The 18,272-nt window shown below is 40.4% G+C and overlaps 1 protein-coding gene across 1 annotated transcript; it reads left to right on the forward strand.

Moving 5' to 3' along the window:
- nr1h5 (nuclear receptor subfamily 1, group H, member 5) lies at positions 1-16,024 on the forward strand. Its single transcript, XM_042492074.1, is given in 12 exon segments — positions 1-80; positions 5,353-5,488; positions 10,677-11,075; positions 11,641-11,781; positions 11,888-12,012; positions 12,868-12,969; positions 13,056-13,152; positions 14,133-14,249; positions 14,347-14,436; positions 14,545-14,604; positions 14,607-14,657; positions 15,464-16,024. Coding segments are annotated over 11 exon segments (1,512 nt in total). The 5' UTR covers positions 1-80; positions 5,353-5,391; the 3' UTR covers positions 15,697-16,024.
- Positions 16,025-18,272: the final 2,248 nt, after the last annotated feature.

The raw sequence follows: 18,272 nt of genomic DNA on the forward strand, positions 1-18,272 counted from the left end.
ATTACAAAATTGAGATTGCTGGACAAAAGGGAGAGGACGTTGGGACGCTCGGCGCAGCAGGAAGGCTCCCATCATCAGCGGTGAGTCCACAACCTCTGCTCCGAACTAACACAACTGCAACATCCACAGAACTGTTCATAACTCAACACAATGTTGTTAAGTGATCTTTCACCTGAAGATCACGTTACTATGCCGAATCAGGCTTATCTTCAGGGGTTAGAAAAACAAATTTTAAACATTATATGTGGTTATTTCTGTGCTCACTGGGTTCAACACTTATTGGCCATCTGCAATTTCAGCATAACAGATCTTTAATGCAATTTACACCAGCTGATTAAGGTTACAGGTGTCAGTTATAATGGTCAGTACGTACATGCTACATTAAGATCCAGTAGGGTACTTTTTTTTAACAAGGATTTCAATGTATTTGATTAAATCCAGCAAACATAACCACAGGCGAGGGTTTGAACCTCACATAACCTCTAGAGATCCGACAAAATGGTGTCAAACAAATCCTTTAAGTAGGCGCAACCACCAGCCGTCAATTTACATTCCTTCTCACGATAGCCAAATACCAGCCACTCATGCTAACAAATGCTCAGACATAAGCTATGGACTTTACTCACGAATGCCAAACCACTCTAATGTGAGCATCAGTTTCCTGCGAGGATCAGTAAACAGTCCAGGCCATTATCGAGCTGCAGCTACCAGCCAGCAGCTCTCTGATAAAGAGAGGAGCTGGACACGCAGAGAATGTCCTGAACAGGATTTATGACGTGCTTTAATTTATCTCCAGGCTTGTGCTGTGAGTGATTCAGGACTAATGGGTTTAGAGGGATTTCACATGCCATCAGTTTGTTTGAGGAAAAGTTGACTTCTCCTTCTGTTTGGTTTGTTAAAGTGGAAAAGTTTTCTGCTTTATAAAGAAGTCAATATTGATTACACAGTGTAATCAATATAGAATAATGGCACCATTGGTGTTAAGATTGGTTCCCAATTAGCCTCATTTTTACTATGCAATTCTGTCCACTGACGATCTCACGGAAAAGTGAGGGCTCGATTTTCGACACAAATGAAGCGTGTCAACATTTGTGCAATCTTGGAGCCCATCAGGTATTTGCCTGAGGACGATAAAGCCTTTGGGAGCCAAGAGGCCCATATTTTAGGCTGATCTGGTGTAGCCAGGCCAAGACTTTGTTTTTCAGTGCATCGGCCATTTTTTTAAAATAATTTTTGGGGGACTTTTCCCCTTTATTGATAGGACAGCTTTAGAATGACAGGACATATGGGGGGGGATGACATGCAGCAAAGGGCCACAGGTTGGAATTGAACCCGGGCTGCTGCAAAGGCCTCGGCATATGGAGCGCACACACTATCACATGAGCTAGAGGCCGCCCCATGCATCAGTCTTTTCAGCTAATCCCTGTAAACAGATAACTGCATATGATGCAGATAATAAAAATGAAGTTACTATAAAGCTAACTCATCATCAGATGATAAGCGATGGGTTACGAGATCGCATTTCAGCCTTGAAACAGTCTACAAATGGTAACCAGAGCGCTTTTGGTACCAAACACCCTGTTTAGACCTGGCATCGCATGTGTCTCGGTCGACTTGATCACAACTGGAAAGTGGTAAATACAGGTATAAGCGGCCACTAATGCTGCCTTTACATGTTCCTCAGAAATATCGTATTTACGAGTTACGAGCACATCAACGGCCCTCCAAAGTCGTAATTACGAGTGAGAAATTGGGAAACTGGAAAATTTTGATGGTACCCTAGTTGCAGAGTTGTGACACTTATGTGACTTTTCAGGGAAGCAGAAATGGTGGAAAGTATGACAATTAAAAATGTTATATTTTGTTTTAGCATTTATCATTTAGTTTAAGTAGTTACAGATTCTAGTAAATGCATCTATTAGCTGTAGCAAGCAGTAAACTTTAACCTCTAAAGCATGCCAGGCGAGTATGCTATAACACTGATAACGTTATTTTACAACATGAGTTGCTGAATTTGTTATACTGACGTCATAAATGCATAAACATGGCGGGCAAAAGTCAATGTTTGGTAAGAATGGTAAGAAATATTTTTATTAATTTACGTATTAAATATCAAACTTGATCACACGTAAAGTGTAATATGGTATTAATGTTAACTGCTGGCCATCTAGAGTGACCTAGATTAAATATAAATATATATACAAAATATAATATATAAAACTACAAATAAAATAATATATATGAAAGCTATCCACAGTTACAAAAGAGTATAAGTTTAAGTTCTTTGAAGTTACTGTCCCCAGTAGTGGAAATGACGGACGATAGAACAATTGAAGTCACTATGGAAACTCTACCCAGCAAAAGAAAAAAGCAACATTTCAAGGCTCTGGGGAAAATGGAAGGCAATCTGTTTGTCTTTGCAATAGCTCTAATACCCTTTAGAAGCACATAGGGGTGGGTAGGTTGAAAAGTTGTCTGTTTCCACTTTAAATCCATGCTGCACAAAAATAGACTTTGCTCTATTTCTCTGCTGTTGATCTCACGTGTGTCATTGTGGAGACATCTTCAGGAATTTTTGTGCAGTTGGTTTGCACACAACTGAAGACGAACTAAGTCAGGGAATGATTCAGAGTACAGTTGAAGTAACGTTGCTTGATGTGAACGTGCCCGAAAGCCTCCTCCCTCCTCCTCTCCCTCTCCTTTCGTGACACTCTTCCCCCATGGGGCTAGCCCTCATCGTCAGGCCCGTGTCCAACAATGTGTCGGACAGCGTGACACCTCCAGAAGATCCATGGTGACATTTGCACGCTCTCAGATATTGTCCCCATCGTTTAGTGTCACTCTCGGCACTGCTGCTCGCTCTCTACTCTCCTTCCATTCCTCAGAGGTCAGAGACAGCTGGAGGAATGGCTGATGGCTTGTTTTGCCTCATATTTTAGGACGTGACACACTGTTGTTAAATGTTAAAAAATAACAAAAGGCCTTCTCTTCTTCAGCAAACAGTCATGCATCTATCTAGATTATTCCAGTAATATCAAGAAAGTGATGCACAAGTGAAGAAATCATACAAGTTTGAGTAGAGCTGATGTTACTTCATTGGCAGTTATTACCTGCACCAAGGAGGTTTTTGGTTCGGTTGTTAGTTTTTGGGGTTTTTTGTCAGCAGGATTATGGAAAAACCATGGGCCCAATTTTCATGAAATTTGGTGGAAGAGTGTAGGATGGCTCAAGAAATAACCAATTGTATATGTAACTGAAATGTGTAAGCCTGAGATAGACTAAATATATTTCTTTGACTGCTTCATTTTTAGGGCTAATTAGAAAATGTTAGCATGCTTTCATACTAACATGGTAAATAATATACCTGCTCAACAAAAGCATGTTAGCATTGTAATTGTGAGCATGTTTGGTTGTCATGTTGATGTTAGTATTTAGCTCACAGCACTGCTGTATACAGTATATAAACCAGACGGAGAGATGTAATTATATGTAATTTTGCCATGTGAAGGCGGGCTTGTAGGCTAGTGTTAATTTTATCCAGTGTCTTTCTGACAGCTGGACTGCTATTGTAGGTGTCTGAATTGTAGGACACAATTTACATAGTTTGCGTCAATGTACTTTTACTCTTGTGTTTGTGCTTTTTCCTGTGGCACAATTTATCTCCGAGCTGTGTTGTTATCGTGCACTGTGATCACATGTGTACCAATTTACCCTTTGGACACAATCTTCAAAAGAAAGGCACCGTGTAGCCAGCAACCAAATTCCTGTGCCATTTGTCACTGATATCGATTGAGATCACTCCAGTGAAGGCTACAGCTTCAGAGAGCGTTACTGGCTCTCCTGTAAACCCTCCGCTATCCACCGCTCAGCCCTGGTTCCCATAATGAGCCAGTGAAAGGGATGATATGCGGGTGGGAGGACACCGTTAATCCTCAGTAAGCATGCTGCATGTCAAACGGCCCTGCTCAGAGATTTACAGGCCAGTGTTGAGGTCACTCCTCTGTCTCCTCTGGGCTGTTTAGGCCTCGACTCCTCTCGCTCAGCCCCGGTCTAGTTGACGGTCTGTGGGGGAGGCGGAGGTCCCCGAGCCCCTTAAATCTAACTGCTGTCCAATATTAACTGCAGCACAAATAGAGCAGCGGTAAACAAAAGGCAGAGTAAACACACTCCCAAAGGCTTGGAGGACAAACATGGACTGACAGACACACACGTACACACACATGCAACATAAAGCATGCTCGTTCAAAAACTTTTGAACGATTGATTTAACCCTGTGAAACCTCAAGCAGCATCACTTTTCTTGCGCTGCTTTCACATGCCTTTTACAAGTATTTAAACCTTTTCCCCCCGTTAACAAATTGGTGTAGTTTATTTTAACAAAATGGGAAACATAAAAGTCAGCCAGCAACTTGGTTAGGAAATGTTCCGCACATTTAAAAAGAAGAGTTCATTTAGAAAATTATTTTTAAAAAAGGTAGGGTAAAATGTTTCAGGGGGGAAGGAATAGGGACAAACAATATAGATAATTATCATAATGCCATATTTAAAATTATATAACAGAATTATTATAATTTTTAAGCATTTTTTTCTTTTCTTTTTTAAAATTTTGTGTTTTTTTTGTTTTATTTCTTTTGTTTGTTTGTGTCTTTCTTTCTTTCTTATTTTATTTATTTAGTTTTTTGTTTTTTTGTTTGTTTTACTAATTTTTAAGTTCTTGCTAAATTTTGGGTCATTTTCTCTTTCCTTGCTTATTGCCTTCCCCCATGTTTTTTAAGAAATAAAACCAGTTCACTCAGGGTTCAAAGAGTTAATGATGGAAATTATTCTAACTGACTGGAATTGAGAAAAGATTTTCTTTGCCCAGCTGTTGCACTCTGGGATACAACCACTGAGCCCAAACCTCAACACACACACACACACACACACACACACACACACACGCACGCACCAAGAGTGTTGAGTGTCCCTCACTCTGCCCACGAGAGGAAATGTCTTGATCTTTCACTCCATCCACCCCTGCCGCCTTCTTATCTGTGAAGTCCTGGCCAGGTCCAGCTGTTTGGACCACAGTCCCATCCCTGTCCTTCCTGGGTGTCCCCGCTCCCTTTCGTCTATCCCCCTGGGGCGGATAAGACCTCCTCCAGCACATCATCCACCACAGACGGAGCGCCTCAGCTGCACTCGTCCTCTCTGCTTTTTAAAAATAGGCTGGGATATCAGCCCGGACAGCTAAGAGACCTGGACGCATCCTGGGGATTGAGGAATGTCTCCGCACTTCCCAGATCCTTCATATCTGTGTGAATCCTCTGAGTAATTGCCTGTGTGTGTGTGTGTGTGTGTGTGTGAAGATAGATCCCGTATTACTAGCTGGAGAGAGGACCTTCTGTCCAGATGAGAGAGTGGACTGAGTTGGAGATGAGCTTTTCAGCAGGGGGCTTTCTCTCCGCCTCGGACGGTTACTGCTCCACAGAGCAGCTCCAGTATTACGGTGAGTCCTCAGTGACACTTCTGTCTCTGCTTCTGTCTCCTCTGACTTGTTTTCTTTTACTTTTAACTCTCTCCACTCCTCTCTCCACTTATGCTTCTGCTTTTCTTCTTTTGTTTCTCTAAAACAACTTGGGTGACATTTAAATTCTCACAGTTATAGATAAAACACTTCAGATAAACCTATGAGAGATTTTATAACGTCTCAGTTAGACTTCTCACATGTGATGCCAATATACTTATACTAGCAAGTGCAGGACAGACTGGCTGAAAGTGTTTATGTCATATGCGATCTGATTGTATGAAGTCATTTTATTTGCAAAGTACCTGAGTGTTATCAGTCAGTGGTAGACGAATTCAAATGATGCTGTGTAATGTCATTGGTTCCACTTGCAGGTGGACATTTCTTATCTGCAGTAGCATCAGCAGCTTTGTTTTTAAAGGGTTGGTTCACCAAAATTACCAAACAAATTCCCTCACCACAGATGGTTTTGCTAGATTTTGGACTCAGCGTAAATATAATAAATAAATATATACTATGCTGAATGAACTACCTGATACTTGATTAAAGGTACAGATATCTTACCAGAAAACAACTCTGGTAGAAATTAAAGTCACCTATTAGAATATTACTTACTTAACTGAAGTATCACAAGTAATTATATGAAATTAAGTGTACTTAAGTATTGAAAGTAATTTTATGATATTAAATGTACTTAAGTGGACATAAAAGTGAAAGTAAATGCTGTTAATAAAAAAGCCAGAGGTCAGAGTATTGAGGACCCTGGGGAAATTTTTTCTTCCAAGTTACCATCTCTTTCTCAGATCAATGGCCCTGTAACTCTGGGTAATCCACAGAACTAACAGTTGGCATTTTATAGGGACTATTTCTTTAATAGAATACAGTTCCCATAGATATTTTCACTTGGGCAAATAAACCAAAACTATCTACTGTTGTTAGATATTAATGGTGTTAACAGAGAAAGTTTGGACAGTGGAGAGGCGGGGTCTATGACCACCCTGACCCAATTGCTGGCTCCCCCTGGCGAAAATAATTGAAGGCAGACATTACTGTCTTTAAGAGGCTACGGTGCACTCATCCTAAGACATCAGTTGGCAACCATGGCCTCATCTGACCTTCCTTGTGTAACCTGTGTTGGCCCAAGTCCTAGCCAAATTACAGATCTACTCATGTTTATCGTCACTATTATTGACCAATTTGAATTTACACTGTCAGAAATGAAATGCCATGTGTCACCATTGTTAATTGAGTTTAAAACTGAAATAATAATAAAGCGAGACTCTATTGAAGAAATATTCTCGCAAATATGCTGTGGAACTTATAATCAGTAAGATAAACCGTTGATCAAATTATAACACTGAGGGGTTTTGCGGCTGCAGCTTGACATGGTCTGATATGACCAGTGGGTGGCTTATGTTAGCTCACATAGCTAACTTTACATATATTTTGCTTTAAAATGGACTTTACAGAGTCACAGTGCTGACCTCATGACTCTTCTACTGTTGTACTTCTTCTGTAACATCAAGTTTGCACATTTTCATTATCGTGCAATAATCACTTAAGGCTCCCTATGTGGGGTCATATATACATTATATTGTTACACAATAAGGATGTGACTGCACTCTGCGTGCAATGCAGCCTCATCTCATTCACTCTCACAGTTGATGAATGAACGCCAGCGTTTATTTACCTCCTTTGAGAACTTGCTAACATTAAAAAAAAAAAATCGTTCTTGAGGAGGTTCAGCCGTCTCGCTGCATTCACAGCACGCAGGGAGGCTGAGCGCATACATCTATTTATACTGACGTGTATCACCAACAAATTTTCCCTGTTGTCTCCCGTCCTGCCCTTAGGAGCAGGGGGAGGAGGGGGAGCTATGGGGGGTAGTTTGCTGGTGTTGTTTGGCTCCCCAGTGTGCGTGGGATGGAAGGGAGGCTGAGGAGTGTTTAGACAGTGTTCAAATGGTTTACAAACAGTGCGAACCACAGCTCTGTCACATGCAGTGAAAGCAAGGACCCCCAAAACCATCTCTGCAGCAGTCTGGTGAAGACAGGAAACATCTGGCGGGAGAACCAAAGAGAGGACAAAAGGGGAGTAGTGAGCAGGGGTTAATAAGTGTCCTTTAAAGTCATGACAGTGACATTTACTTAATCAGAGCAAGGGTGGCCATCAACTAAATACACCAGTTTCCTACATTTACTGTTATTATCAGTAAAACTTCCAGATGAATTCTGCTGCCCAGATTTGTCAGTTTTGATGACTCTTTATTAGTCATAAATCTTTAGCTGGTCATGGCAGAAGATTGATGACTCATAAGCAGCAGTGGCAAAGCACTGAGATACCAGCCCTTACCATTTCCTTTTGACTTTAACCCTTTGAAACCTGGTGCGACATCACCTGTATTGCGCTGCTCTCAGATGCCTTTCACAAATATTTAAACCTTTGAACCCAGAGGAAATTAGTTTGATTTGTCTCAGACACATGGAAAAAAAAGGTAATGAGCAATATGGCCAGAGGAGGTCCATGAATTACAAGAAATTAGTAGATTTAAAAAAGGATTTTCAAAAAAGCGAGGGGAAAATGTCTAAGGAATCCTATACTGACATGCTTTGGTTTCTTATTTTACATTTGATGTTAGTAATTATCTGATGTGCACAGACTAATACCAGTAAGTTCCACAGCAATGCAGTTTTTATGTGTTATGGAGGGCTGTTCAAAAGAGGCTGGGACATGCTGTTTGACCCCATGGGAGATATGGGGTATGACACATGTACAGTTTTGGTGGGTTACAGCAAACGGGGCTAGCAGTAAAGTGATGATGATGTCCACTCAGGTGCTCTTCGGGTGTGCTATTTTTAGCACCCTAAGGTGCACTCAGCCTAACAAAACTTTTGGGTACACTCACGTTGATGATGGCCAATATACAATAGAGCTTTTGCATATAAAGAGTATTTCTTTATGGTCTTCTATCACAGATATATATTATTGCACCAGCTATTGAGATTTTGGGAAACTGCAGTCCAGATTAAATCTAGATAGTGAAATGAGTCATTTGGCAGGGATTCTGATACTCACACAAAAATATTCACTGATTTACAAACATCTCTTTCCTGATGTAAGTCAATAGGGAAAAGACTGACTGACCCTAACAACTGACTAAACCCACCTAACAACACCTGTAGAGCTCACTACTTAACAGGTTGTATCTCATCTGATTAATTGCAAAGAAAAATGTGTAAAAAATGACATGCTGTGTTTTTCTTTTTCCAGACCAGCAGATATTAAGTTACATGCTGCTGACTCTAGCTCTCAGCACAGACTCTGTATCAGCAGAGTCTTGATTACAGGATCAAGACAAAAGAAAAAATATGATCAGGACATTTATACTATTGACTGAGCCTTGTGACTCACGGTAGCTTCTAACAATCACTTCAAATAAGAGCTCTTGCTCATCGTAACTGAGGCCTTTGGCCCTAAAGCCTCTAACAGGGAGGCCTGTCCAACGATGTATCCACTGTCATCAAGGTTATCTCTGTTTATGCCATACAACGGACTAAAATTCAGGATATCACCTTTGCTGCCTTGATTTTTATTATCATTATTCGTTGTTAATTTGTCTCCTGTGACTCTGCCAAAGTGCTCTTTTAACAACGCTACAGAGTCAGAAGGATTGTCGGTTGGTTCCCCTGTCAAGGCTCAAAGGCCCACTTCAACCACAAGTTAAAAGAATTAGATTGATATCAGCCTGTTTTCATGCAGCATGTTTTCGTTTTCAGCAGTCCTGAGCCTCCTGACAGTTGGGTGGGCTCTCCGTTTAATCAGCACATAACAGATCCCACAGCAGTCCCAGTCGTACTGGTCCAGCTGCTCTTTCAGAGGCTGCCAGTGGCCACACATGTTTTCTCAAAGGAGACAGGACTTGCAAAACACAAGCTGCTGATGCACAATCAGAGACGTTTCAGTCCGTCACAACACTGAACTGCCATTACGGACCCATTGAAGCATCTAGAACATGAGATCAAAAAATCCTAAATGGCGCTGGGAGCTCTCAGCTGCATCCGGTTAAACAAGTTCACAAGGCCTCACTTTCAGCTTTTTATTATATCCCCCAAGAATCATAAAGCAGTGAAGTCACACGAGCCACGTAACACCACATTCCTGTGACGCTCTTTGACTTTGTAACAGCGTAAGAGTGTTGCTTTAAATGTCACATTCTTGTTCTTACTTATGCACTTGTTCTCATCATTTTTTTGTGAGACACTTTTTACTGTTTATGGTATTGACCAGATGCAGGATGTCATTTATGTGAAGATCACATCCCACATAAAAATTAAAACCAGGTTCATGTGATTAAAAAAAATAATCTAATTAATCACATGCTCTGTGATTAATTAATCTAAATTAATGTCAAAAAAGTTTCAGTTCAGTTGAATTTTGGCAGATGAGTGAATCGATGAATAATTGAATAATTTTTAGTATGGTTAATGCAAATGATTGAAGTTTGCACTTTTTTTCCTCTTCTCTGTGCCGTAAAGCTGATGGATTTTGGACACAGTGGTGCTTCTAGATGGCAGCTCATAAGTTGTGTCTGAGGATGCTATCTGCAAAACCTCTGGTAACCCCCTCTACCACCCAGACTCGGCTGCAGTCCAATGCAATTCTTTTTGCATGTGAGTTACTTAGTGGGTCACAGGTCGACTTACTCAGTTTGTATCTGAATGACGGGTCAAGTGTGGCTTGACAAGTCTGCCACAACTAACACAACTCTATGACCTGAAAGCAAACATGAATCAGTCAAATAAAGCCAGATTGAAAGTACGAAAAGGACACAGGAGAGAAACTAAACTCCGAACCACAGAGATTCAGTTAGAAGCACTGAGAGCCGAACACACAGAGACTCTCAAATCGCCTTTGGTCTCCTACATGGACAGAGATGAGCGGAGTCTCACAACACACACGCTTGTTTCAGGAGGAGGAGGGGGGTTGTTGGGGGTTGGTTGTCAGCGAGACGTCACCAACATGCCTAGATATTACCAGCTGATAGGCAGTCAGGCCAAATGAGATCCGATCACACATGGTCACTCAAGAAATATGTGGAGACACTTTGTAATCTCTGACTAAACAGTTAATACGAGTTTTTGTTGCTGATATCCATCTTTTTCCATTTCAGACATGCTGGCTGACCCTCTGGGCTACCCCCTACAGGACCCTGACCTCCAGCTGCTCCCTTACAGCCAACAACAGTACAGCCCCGCCACACTGCCCTTCTCCCTCTATGGCTCTCCACCCTCCTCCACCTCCTCCCCCTCCTCGTCCTCCTCCTCCTCGCAGCCCTGCCATCCTCCGTACCACTACAGCCCTCATTGCCTGGAGGCCCCCTGCGATCCCAGCCCCGAGCCCCACTGCGGGGTCCTGGCTCAGGGGCTCGGAGCAGTGGGACTGCCTCTGGGGCGGAGGACGCGGACAGGGTCGGGAGGGAAGAGCAGAGGTCAGGATGAGCTGTGTGTGGTGTGTGGAGATAAAGCGTCAGGATATCACTACAACGCTCTGACCTGCGAGGGATGTAAAGGTATTTCACACTTTTTAATTTTGTTTGCTGTTTCTTTTATAGCAGTGATACTAAACTTGTGGTTTGCGGGCCAGATCTGTCCCCTGTTTCACATTGGGAATTGTTTTGTAGTTTTAGAATTCATGAGGTGTCAGACTGCATTAAAAAGCATCAAAGAAGAGCTTTTTTATTTAAAAAAAAAAACAACAAAAAGCCAGTGGAGGATCCCCAGCACCCCCTGACTAGCCCTAATGTGCTAAAATCCTAGACACATGCTTAATACTTGGAAATATCCCATAGTCCTAGAAACGTCCCAAAATCTTAAATATGTCTTAAAATCCTAAAAATGTCCTAAGATCCTAGAAAAGTGCTAGAATCCTGCAGATGTCCGCAAATCCTAGAAACATCCTAAAGTCCTAGAAATGTCCTAAAATCATAGACGCATGTATGGGGCTGCTACGACTGGCCCCTGGCCTCCTGTCATTTTGCAGAAGTGGCCCCCAAGCAGAGCAAGTTAAATACCCCTGATTTACAGTATTCTGAAAGTATAACTGTGGTTTTCCTTCTTTTCCTTCTTTGCGTGTAGGTTTCTTCAGGCGCAGCGTGACTAAAAAGGCGGTGTATCACTGTAAGAGCGGCGGCGGCTGTGAGATGGACATGTACATGAGGAGGAAGTGCCAAGACTGCCGGCTGAGGAAATGCCGCGCTGTGGGAATGCTGGCAGAGTGTAAGCGACCTCTGCTGCACTTCATGAGAGTCATCAGTATCTCCTGAAACAATCTGAATTGAACTGATCAGGCTGGTTTGACAGAAGTCTGATTATTTCCTCTCAGGCCTTCTGACAGAGGTGCAGTGCCAGTCCAAACGACTGAGGAAAGGAGGAAAAGGCAGAGGACAGGAGGACGAGGACAACACAGACAGCAGGAGGGTCAGCTCAACCAGCAGGATACCTGGACAGGTAGCAGGAAGCAAGACTGACTCAGTGTGGTGTTGGTGGGACAGTCACCCAGAGGCATGGCCCTGGTCATTAAAAATGTCGCTGTGTTAGATGGAGTGCCATTTTTATGTCATACTATATTCTGACATTTTTATCTCATTTTTTATGGTACGCTATATTCTTATTGATTTATTGATTTATTTAGATTATGGCATAATGTAATCTGACAATTTTATTGCATTTTTTATGGCATACTTTATTTCTTTATATTTTTATGGCATACTATACTATGACATTGACCATGACTTTTTTTTATGATGTTTTTTGGACTCTTTTATTATTATTTTTTGATATACCATATTATGCCATTCTTATGACTGATTATGATTATTTGATTAGGGTTTTTTTTATGATATACTCTTCCATGTCGTAAAAAAAGTAACATAAAATTATATTTTTGACCTTTTAATGAGATCTTTTAATGGCATTTTTATGTTGTAAATACTAAGTCTTGTTTGTTTGAGACTTGTGCTTGTGTGGTTGTTTAGTTTGAGTTTTGGGTTGAAGGATGTTGCAGTTACAGTCCTTTACATTATTAAATGTTTGCTTGGTTAGTTGTTTAAATGGTTACTGCAAAATCCTAATCAGCCGTATATCAGCCTTTATTGGTTGAATTGTTAGATTGTTGAATCACACTGATGATAAATTTGATTATTTGATCTGTGGTCAAATAGCTTGTGTTTTTTTAGGATGTTATTGGGTAGTTGGATTTCAGCTGTTTTTATTAGTTGTTAAATGATTTGGTTAATTGGAGAAATGATAAGTTGTGTAACTGGTTCAATGATGATAAATATGCATGTTAACTGTCACCTGCAGCAGGCTTTGTCTGCCAGTTTAACTCGCGAACAGAAGTACATGGTGGACAGGATGGTGGAGGCCCATCGACTGTACAGAGCACAGGACAGCAGCCACTGCAGGGTAGGCCACTAACAGCACTTCTACATCCAAAAACACAGTTACACATTCTTTCTGGTGCACTCATGCTTTCTTATCTGTCTGCTCAGCTGTTTGAGTGGCCGTGCACAGAAGAAGGGGAGCGTTTCTCAGATGTTGTGTCACCCCACCTGCAGTGGCTGCTACAGTTTGCCAGGACGGTGCCAGGTGAGATGGACGGGAATGTGCGACCTTCAGAACCTAGAATCTGATTTCTGAAATAAATATAGAATCTAATAATAGGGAAATAGTCTCGAATTAGAAGAAACTTAAATGAGATTAAAGAGATGCGACTCAAATGGTTTATCCCAAATGGGATTACATGACATGCAATAATATTAATATTAATATTAATATTAATGTTAATATTAATATATTAATATTAATATTAATGTTAATATTAATAAATAATAATAATAATATAGCACCTTTAAAAACAGTTGTTTACAAAGTGCTTTGTCAGACAAAGCAAAGGCAGGAACTGAGTGAATAATAGAATAAACATTAACAAACATGCCAAAGAGAGAGAGGTCTAGAACAGTTGAAAAAAAGGCAAGAACCAAAGGGTTAAAATTCTGAAGATTAATGAATATTTGATAGTTATGATTTGGACTGATGTTAGATTAAAGAAAAAAAAAAGTCAATAAAAGTAGAAAATCATATCATATGTATGACATATGTATGTTTATGTTATTTGATGCTGCTGCAAAAAAATTAATAATTTATAAAAATCAGTGTTACTGCTAATCATTGACATAGCCCAGGGTGTGATAATTGAAAAAAATATATATAAGTATAATGTAAAATATATTGAAGTATATTGAAAATCATTTATTTTTGTGTTTGTTTGGTTTTTTTTTTCATCAAAAAAAATAGTGGCACCATGACAAAAACCTGGCATTTCAATTCTGAAAAGTAATGAATATTTGATATTTTTGATTAGGACTGATGTTGCTTAACAAAAATTATATTAGGGTATAATATTTTTGAAAGCTTGATTTTTAAAATCTCATTTTGTGCGCAGAGCGATATGAGTGTGTGTGATATTAAAGCGAGCCCTACAGGTTAATCAGCATTTCACTCACATGAAATCACGACACGGTCAAATGAGTATTTACTGTAAACACATAATGTTGTTCCCCTCACAGGCTTTGACCTTCTGGATTTTTGTGACCAGAGCTCTCTCATGTCCGTATCCTCTTTGGAGGTCATGTTCCTGCTCTCAGCTCAGCAGTTCTCCCACAACCCCACAGGCCCTAGTCCAGGTAAACCAGCACACATGCTTTTAGGACCCATACCAGCAAGTCCAGTTTGATATAAATTAAAAAAAAATAATAATAATAACCTTTTCGGTATTCTCAGCCCTGCAGATTTTCAGTATGTCAACACACGGCTGGCTGAGAAACACGGAGACAAAGGAAAACTTCCACAACCGGACGCCGTTCAGCTCCGGTAAACACAAACACTCATTTATACAGATATCTAAGATCCTGAGAATAAAACACTTATTGAAGGTATTTTACATAAAAATGTATGTCCTCCGTCTGCCGGCGTGATCAGGAGCCAGTGAGGATCTCTTGGGGCCGGTGCTCAACTTCTTCCACAGCATGGCGACTCTGCGGTGACGGAGGCTGAGTACGCGCTGCTCACCGCCACAGCTCTGCTCTGCTCAGGTCAGACCACCAGTCTGTGCGTTTGCTCACAAATAACCAGTCACAAGTTTTAAGACCTTTTCAGATGTTTTACTCGTAGCACTTTCAGCTACTTCTGCTGTTTGGAGTCGCTCCACAAAATGTGCATCATAGTCGTCAGGCAACAAATATTTAAGGCTTTCATCTCCTCCAGTCAGACGACCTTTCAGCTATGGATTAAAAACCTTAGAATCATCTGACTTTGGAGAAAAAGTGCTATTCTGTAAGAAGGTGTGGACAAATGTGGAAAAACGGACATTATTGATACTGATACTGCAGTTTTGTAATACTGACCCCCTTTTTTTTTTTTAGTAATCCACCAGTCATGTTTTAGATTATTTTAGTTTTAGGTTTTTTTTTTGGTCAAATTTAATAAATGTTGTAATTCTGGTTTACCTTCTGTCACTGTCACATTGAATTTGTTTCTGTGTACATGTGATTTTGGGTGCGGCTGATGTCGCTCTCTCTGCTGAATGGTACAGTGAGGGTGGGGCCCTGTTGGAGCACAAACATTGGGTGGGTGGAGGAAGGGGGTGCACGTATTGTAATTTTTTTCTCCAATGACAACCAAACAAAACGATGCTTCATGAAATGATGATTCTAAAGCTCTCTGGAGCTCTGAAGCAGGCTGTGATGGTAAAATGTTGCCTCTGAATGAGTCACTCAGTCTTTCTCAGAGGGTCTGACTACAGACCACAGTTTGGGTATCAACATAAAGAAACAGATGTTTAAATGTTTTAGTGTTTTGATTTGGTGTCTCTCTGTGTCTCTGTGTCCCTGTCCTGCAGACCGGGCGTCCCTGCAGGCAGCCAGCTGCGTTGAGAAAATGCAGGAATTGATTCTGGACCTGCTGTCCAGAATGTGTGGGGCCCACGCTGGAGCTGCACGAGGGGGACCTCAGCGGTTTGGCCGCCTGCTGGGCAGACTGACGGAGCTGCGGACCCTCCGTCACAACTACCTCCTCTTGACGAGACGGAGAGGACACACAGCGACAGGAGGAAGCCACCAACATCATCTCTGAGGAGTTTGGATTGAAGGACTTCACTTATCCTCTATGGGCTGAGAAATTTTAGACAGACATTTACAAAATGCAAGCTTTTACCTGATAGTGATCAGATTGTTGGATTCTTTGGTCTCACGCACAAATCTGCCATTTTGTCAGTTAACCCTTTGAAACCAGAGCAAACTGGCTTGATTTCTTTATCAAAAAACATGGAAAGAAGGAAATGAGTAAAAAAAAGTACAAGGAAATAACCTGAGAAATAGATAAAGAGGTAGGTCAAAAACCAAAAACAAACAAGGAAAAAAAGATTTTTATAACATTGTTTTATATATGTAACTATAAATATTTCTGGGCATTTTCCCGAGCTTTTTTAAAATTGTTACAACAATTAAAATTTACCTTTTAAGCAATTTTTTCAGGTTATTCACTTGTTTTTTTGTTTGTGACTGTCCATTTGTGCTATTGTTCAGGTAATTTTGTTGTACTTTTTAAAAGCTAATTTCTAGCAACGTTTTGGGTCATTAAATTAAAAAAGTACAAGCTTTTTTGATTTGCTAAATCTACTAATTTCTTGTAATTTTTGGAACATTTTTTGCCAAGTTGCTCATTGCCTTTTTTCCATGTTTTTGAAATCACACCAGTTTGTTTGGGGTTCAAAGGTTTTAAATAATGCATGTGAGAGGCGTTTGAAAGGAGCACAAGCAACGTTGCTCCAGGTTTCAAAGGGTTAACTTAAATGTACTCAGCTCTGCTGTCGATAATGAACTTTAGCTTCTGATTGATACTGAAATGTGTTTGTGGACCGCTGCGGGTTTGTTCGGACAAAAGATATTTTATAGGTCTTTTTATAACTTGTATACAGCTGCCATGTACGCAACACCGTCACAACGCTCAATATTGTTCAAATAAAAGGAAAACGCGGAACGAGTATCAGCTGGAGTTCATCAGCGGTCAAGAGATTTTTCACACTCAAAGTAGAGACTATGTTCCTGCAGCAAAAAGCAAGTTAATCTGAAGACTTTCAAACGTTGGAATCTAATTTCAGTTTTACAATAACCAAAATTGAAAAAAAAAGAAAAAAGAAAAAAAAAGAAAATAACGCGAACAGACATCATTTATGTCGGACTAGAGGAAATTTTGCAAAAAATGGTAATTGTTACATGAAACATGACTTTGTGTGTGTGTGTGTGTGTGTGGGGGGGGGACTCCAGCACTCCAGCACTCACTCTTCAAAACCTGAACAAATTGGCATCTTTCTTTCTTTCAACTTAACAAGGCTTCCATATTAGCAATAAACCTGTAAAAATATCAAAGAAAAATACCTAAAAATAAGAAAGAAATAAAAAAACTAAAATTAAATAAACAAACAAACTTTAAAAAACCCTAAAAACAACAACAACAACAAACAACAACCAAGAAAATTACCCTAAGAAAGTGCTGAAAAATGAATACATTTTCTGGGTATTAATAATATATACTAATCCCTCCCAGTTAATATTCAGATAATTTCCCTATCACCTTTTACTTTTTTGCAGTTTTACATTTCCTTTTACATTTCTTGCCAAGTTGCCCATTTTGTGTTTTTTTTTGTGTTTTCAAAAGAAAACACACCAATTTTCTCAGGTTTCAGAGGTTTGCAGGTAAATGTCTCTGTATGCAGCAAGAGAAAACTGATGCTCTGTAGACCAGGTGTTAAAAGGTTAATTCCCACTTTCCTTAATTTTATAAAACGTAAAAATATACAGAGCCTCATGTGCATTGCCTTTCATTTGTTTTATTTACTTCCCCGTGTGGTCCAGGGTTTAGCGACAGCTAACCAGCAGGCAGTGGATTCTCAGTATTTTGAGATTTTTTGTCAGAAAAAAAAAAATTAATCTGACTTCCCATTGAAGCAGAAAGGGCAGAAGGAAAGAAAAGTGCAGAGCAGCCCTTTAGAGTCCTGACAGGAGGAGGAGGGGAGCGAGGGAGGTGATGAGGAGGCACACCTGTGAGCAGGAGGACATCAGCCAACACAGGCAGCGTGGAGGAGAACAGAGAGGAGCGAGAGCAGCTCAAGAAGAACAAATCCACAGTTTACTTAAGTTATGGACATGTTTGCACCAAAAACACAAAGTCAAAGTAATGTTAGCAGTAGTTAGGACAAGGAGCAGCTGGACAGTGTAATCTTTGTGGACACTGAGGCCTCTGAAGGAGCAGGTGGACGGAGGGACTCGACCTGAAATCTCAAAGCTGTTTGGAGGCACCGGTGGACTTCTCTGCTGTGGCCCTCAGGTGAGTGTCTTCGTTTTGCTCTCCAAGTTTCTCTGTCAAGTCGTTTTTATCGCTCTTTGACCCAAGTTAACCCTTTGAAACCTGAGTGTTGCGATTTCTTAAAAAAACATGTAAAAAAAGACAATGAGGGACTTCACAAGAGATTACCCAAAAATTAGCAAAAAGGTTTTTCAAAGTAAGGCCTGCGAGATAAATACCCGGTAATTAGCATAATACTTATGCTGATGCTAATAATGATAATACATTTCAAATATTTTCAGGTCATTTTTTGGGGGAGCTTTTACTTGTTGCTTGAAGTTTGTGGAACACTTTATGCAAGGCTA

This window comes from Plectropomus leopardus, chromosome 8 (assembly GCF_008729295.1).
Source record: "Plectropomus leopardus isolate mb chromosome 8, YSFRI_Pleo_2.0, whole genome shotgun sequence".
Classification (NCBI taxonomy): domain Eukaryota; kingdom Metazoa; phylum Chordata; class Actinopteri; order Perciformes; family Serranidae; genus Plectropomus; species Plectropomus leopardus.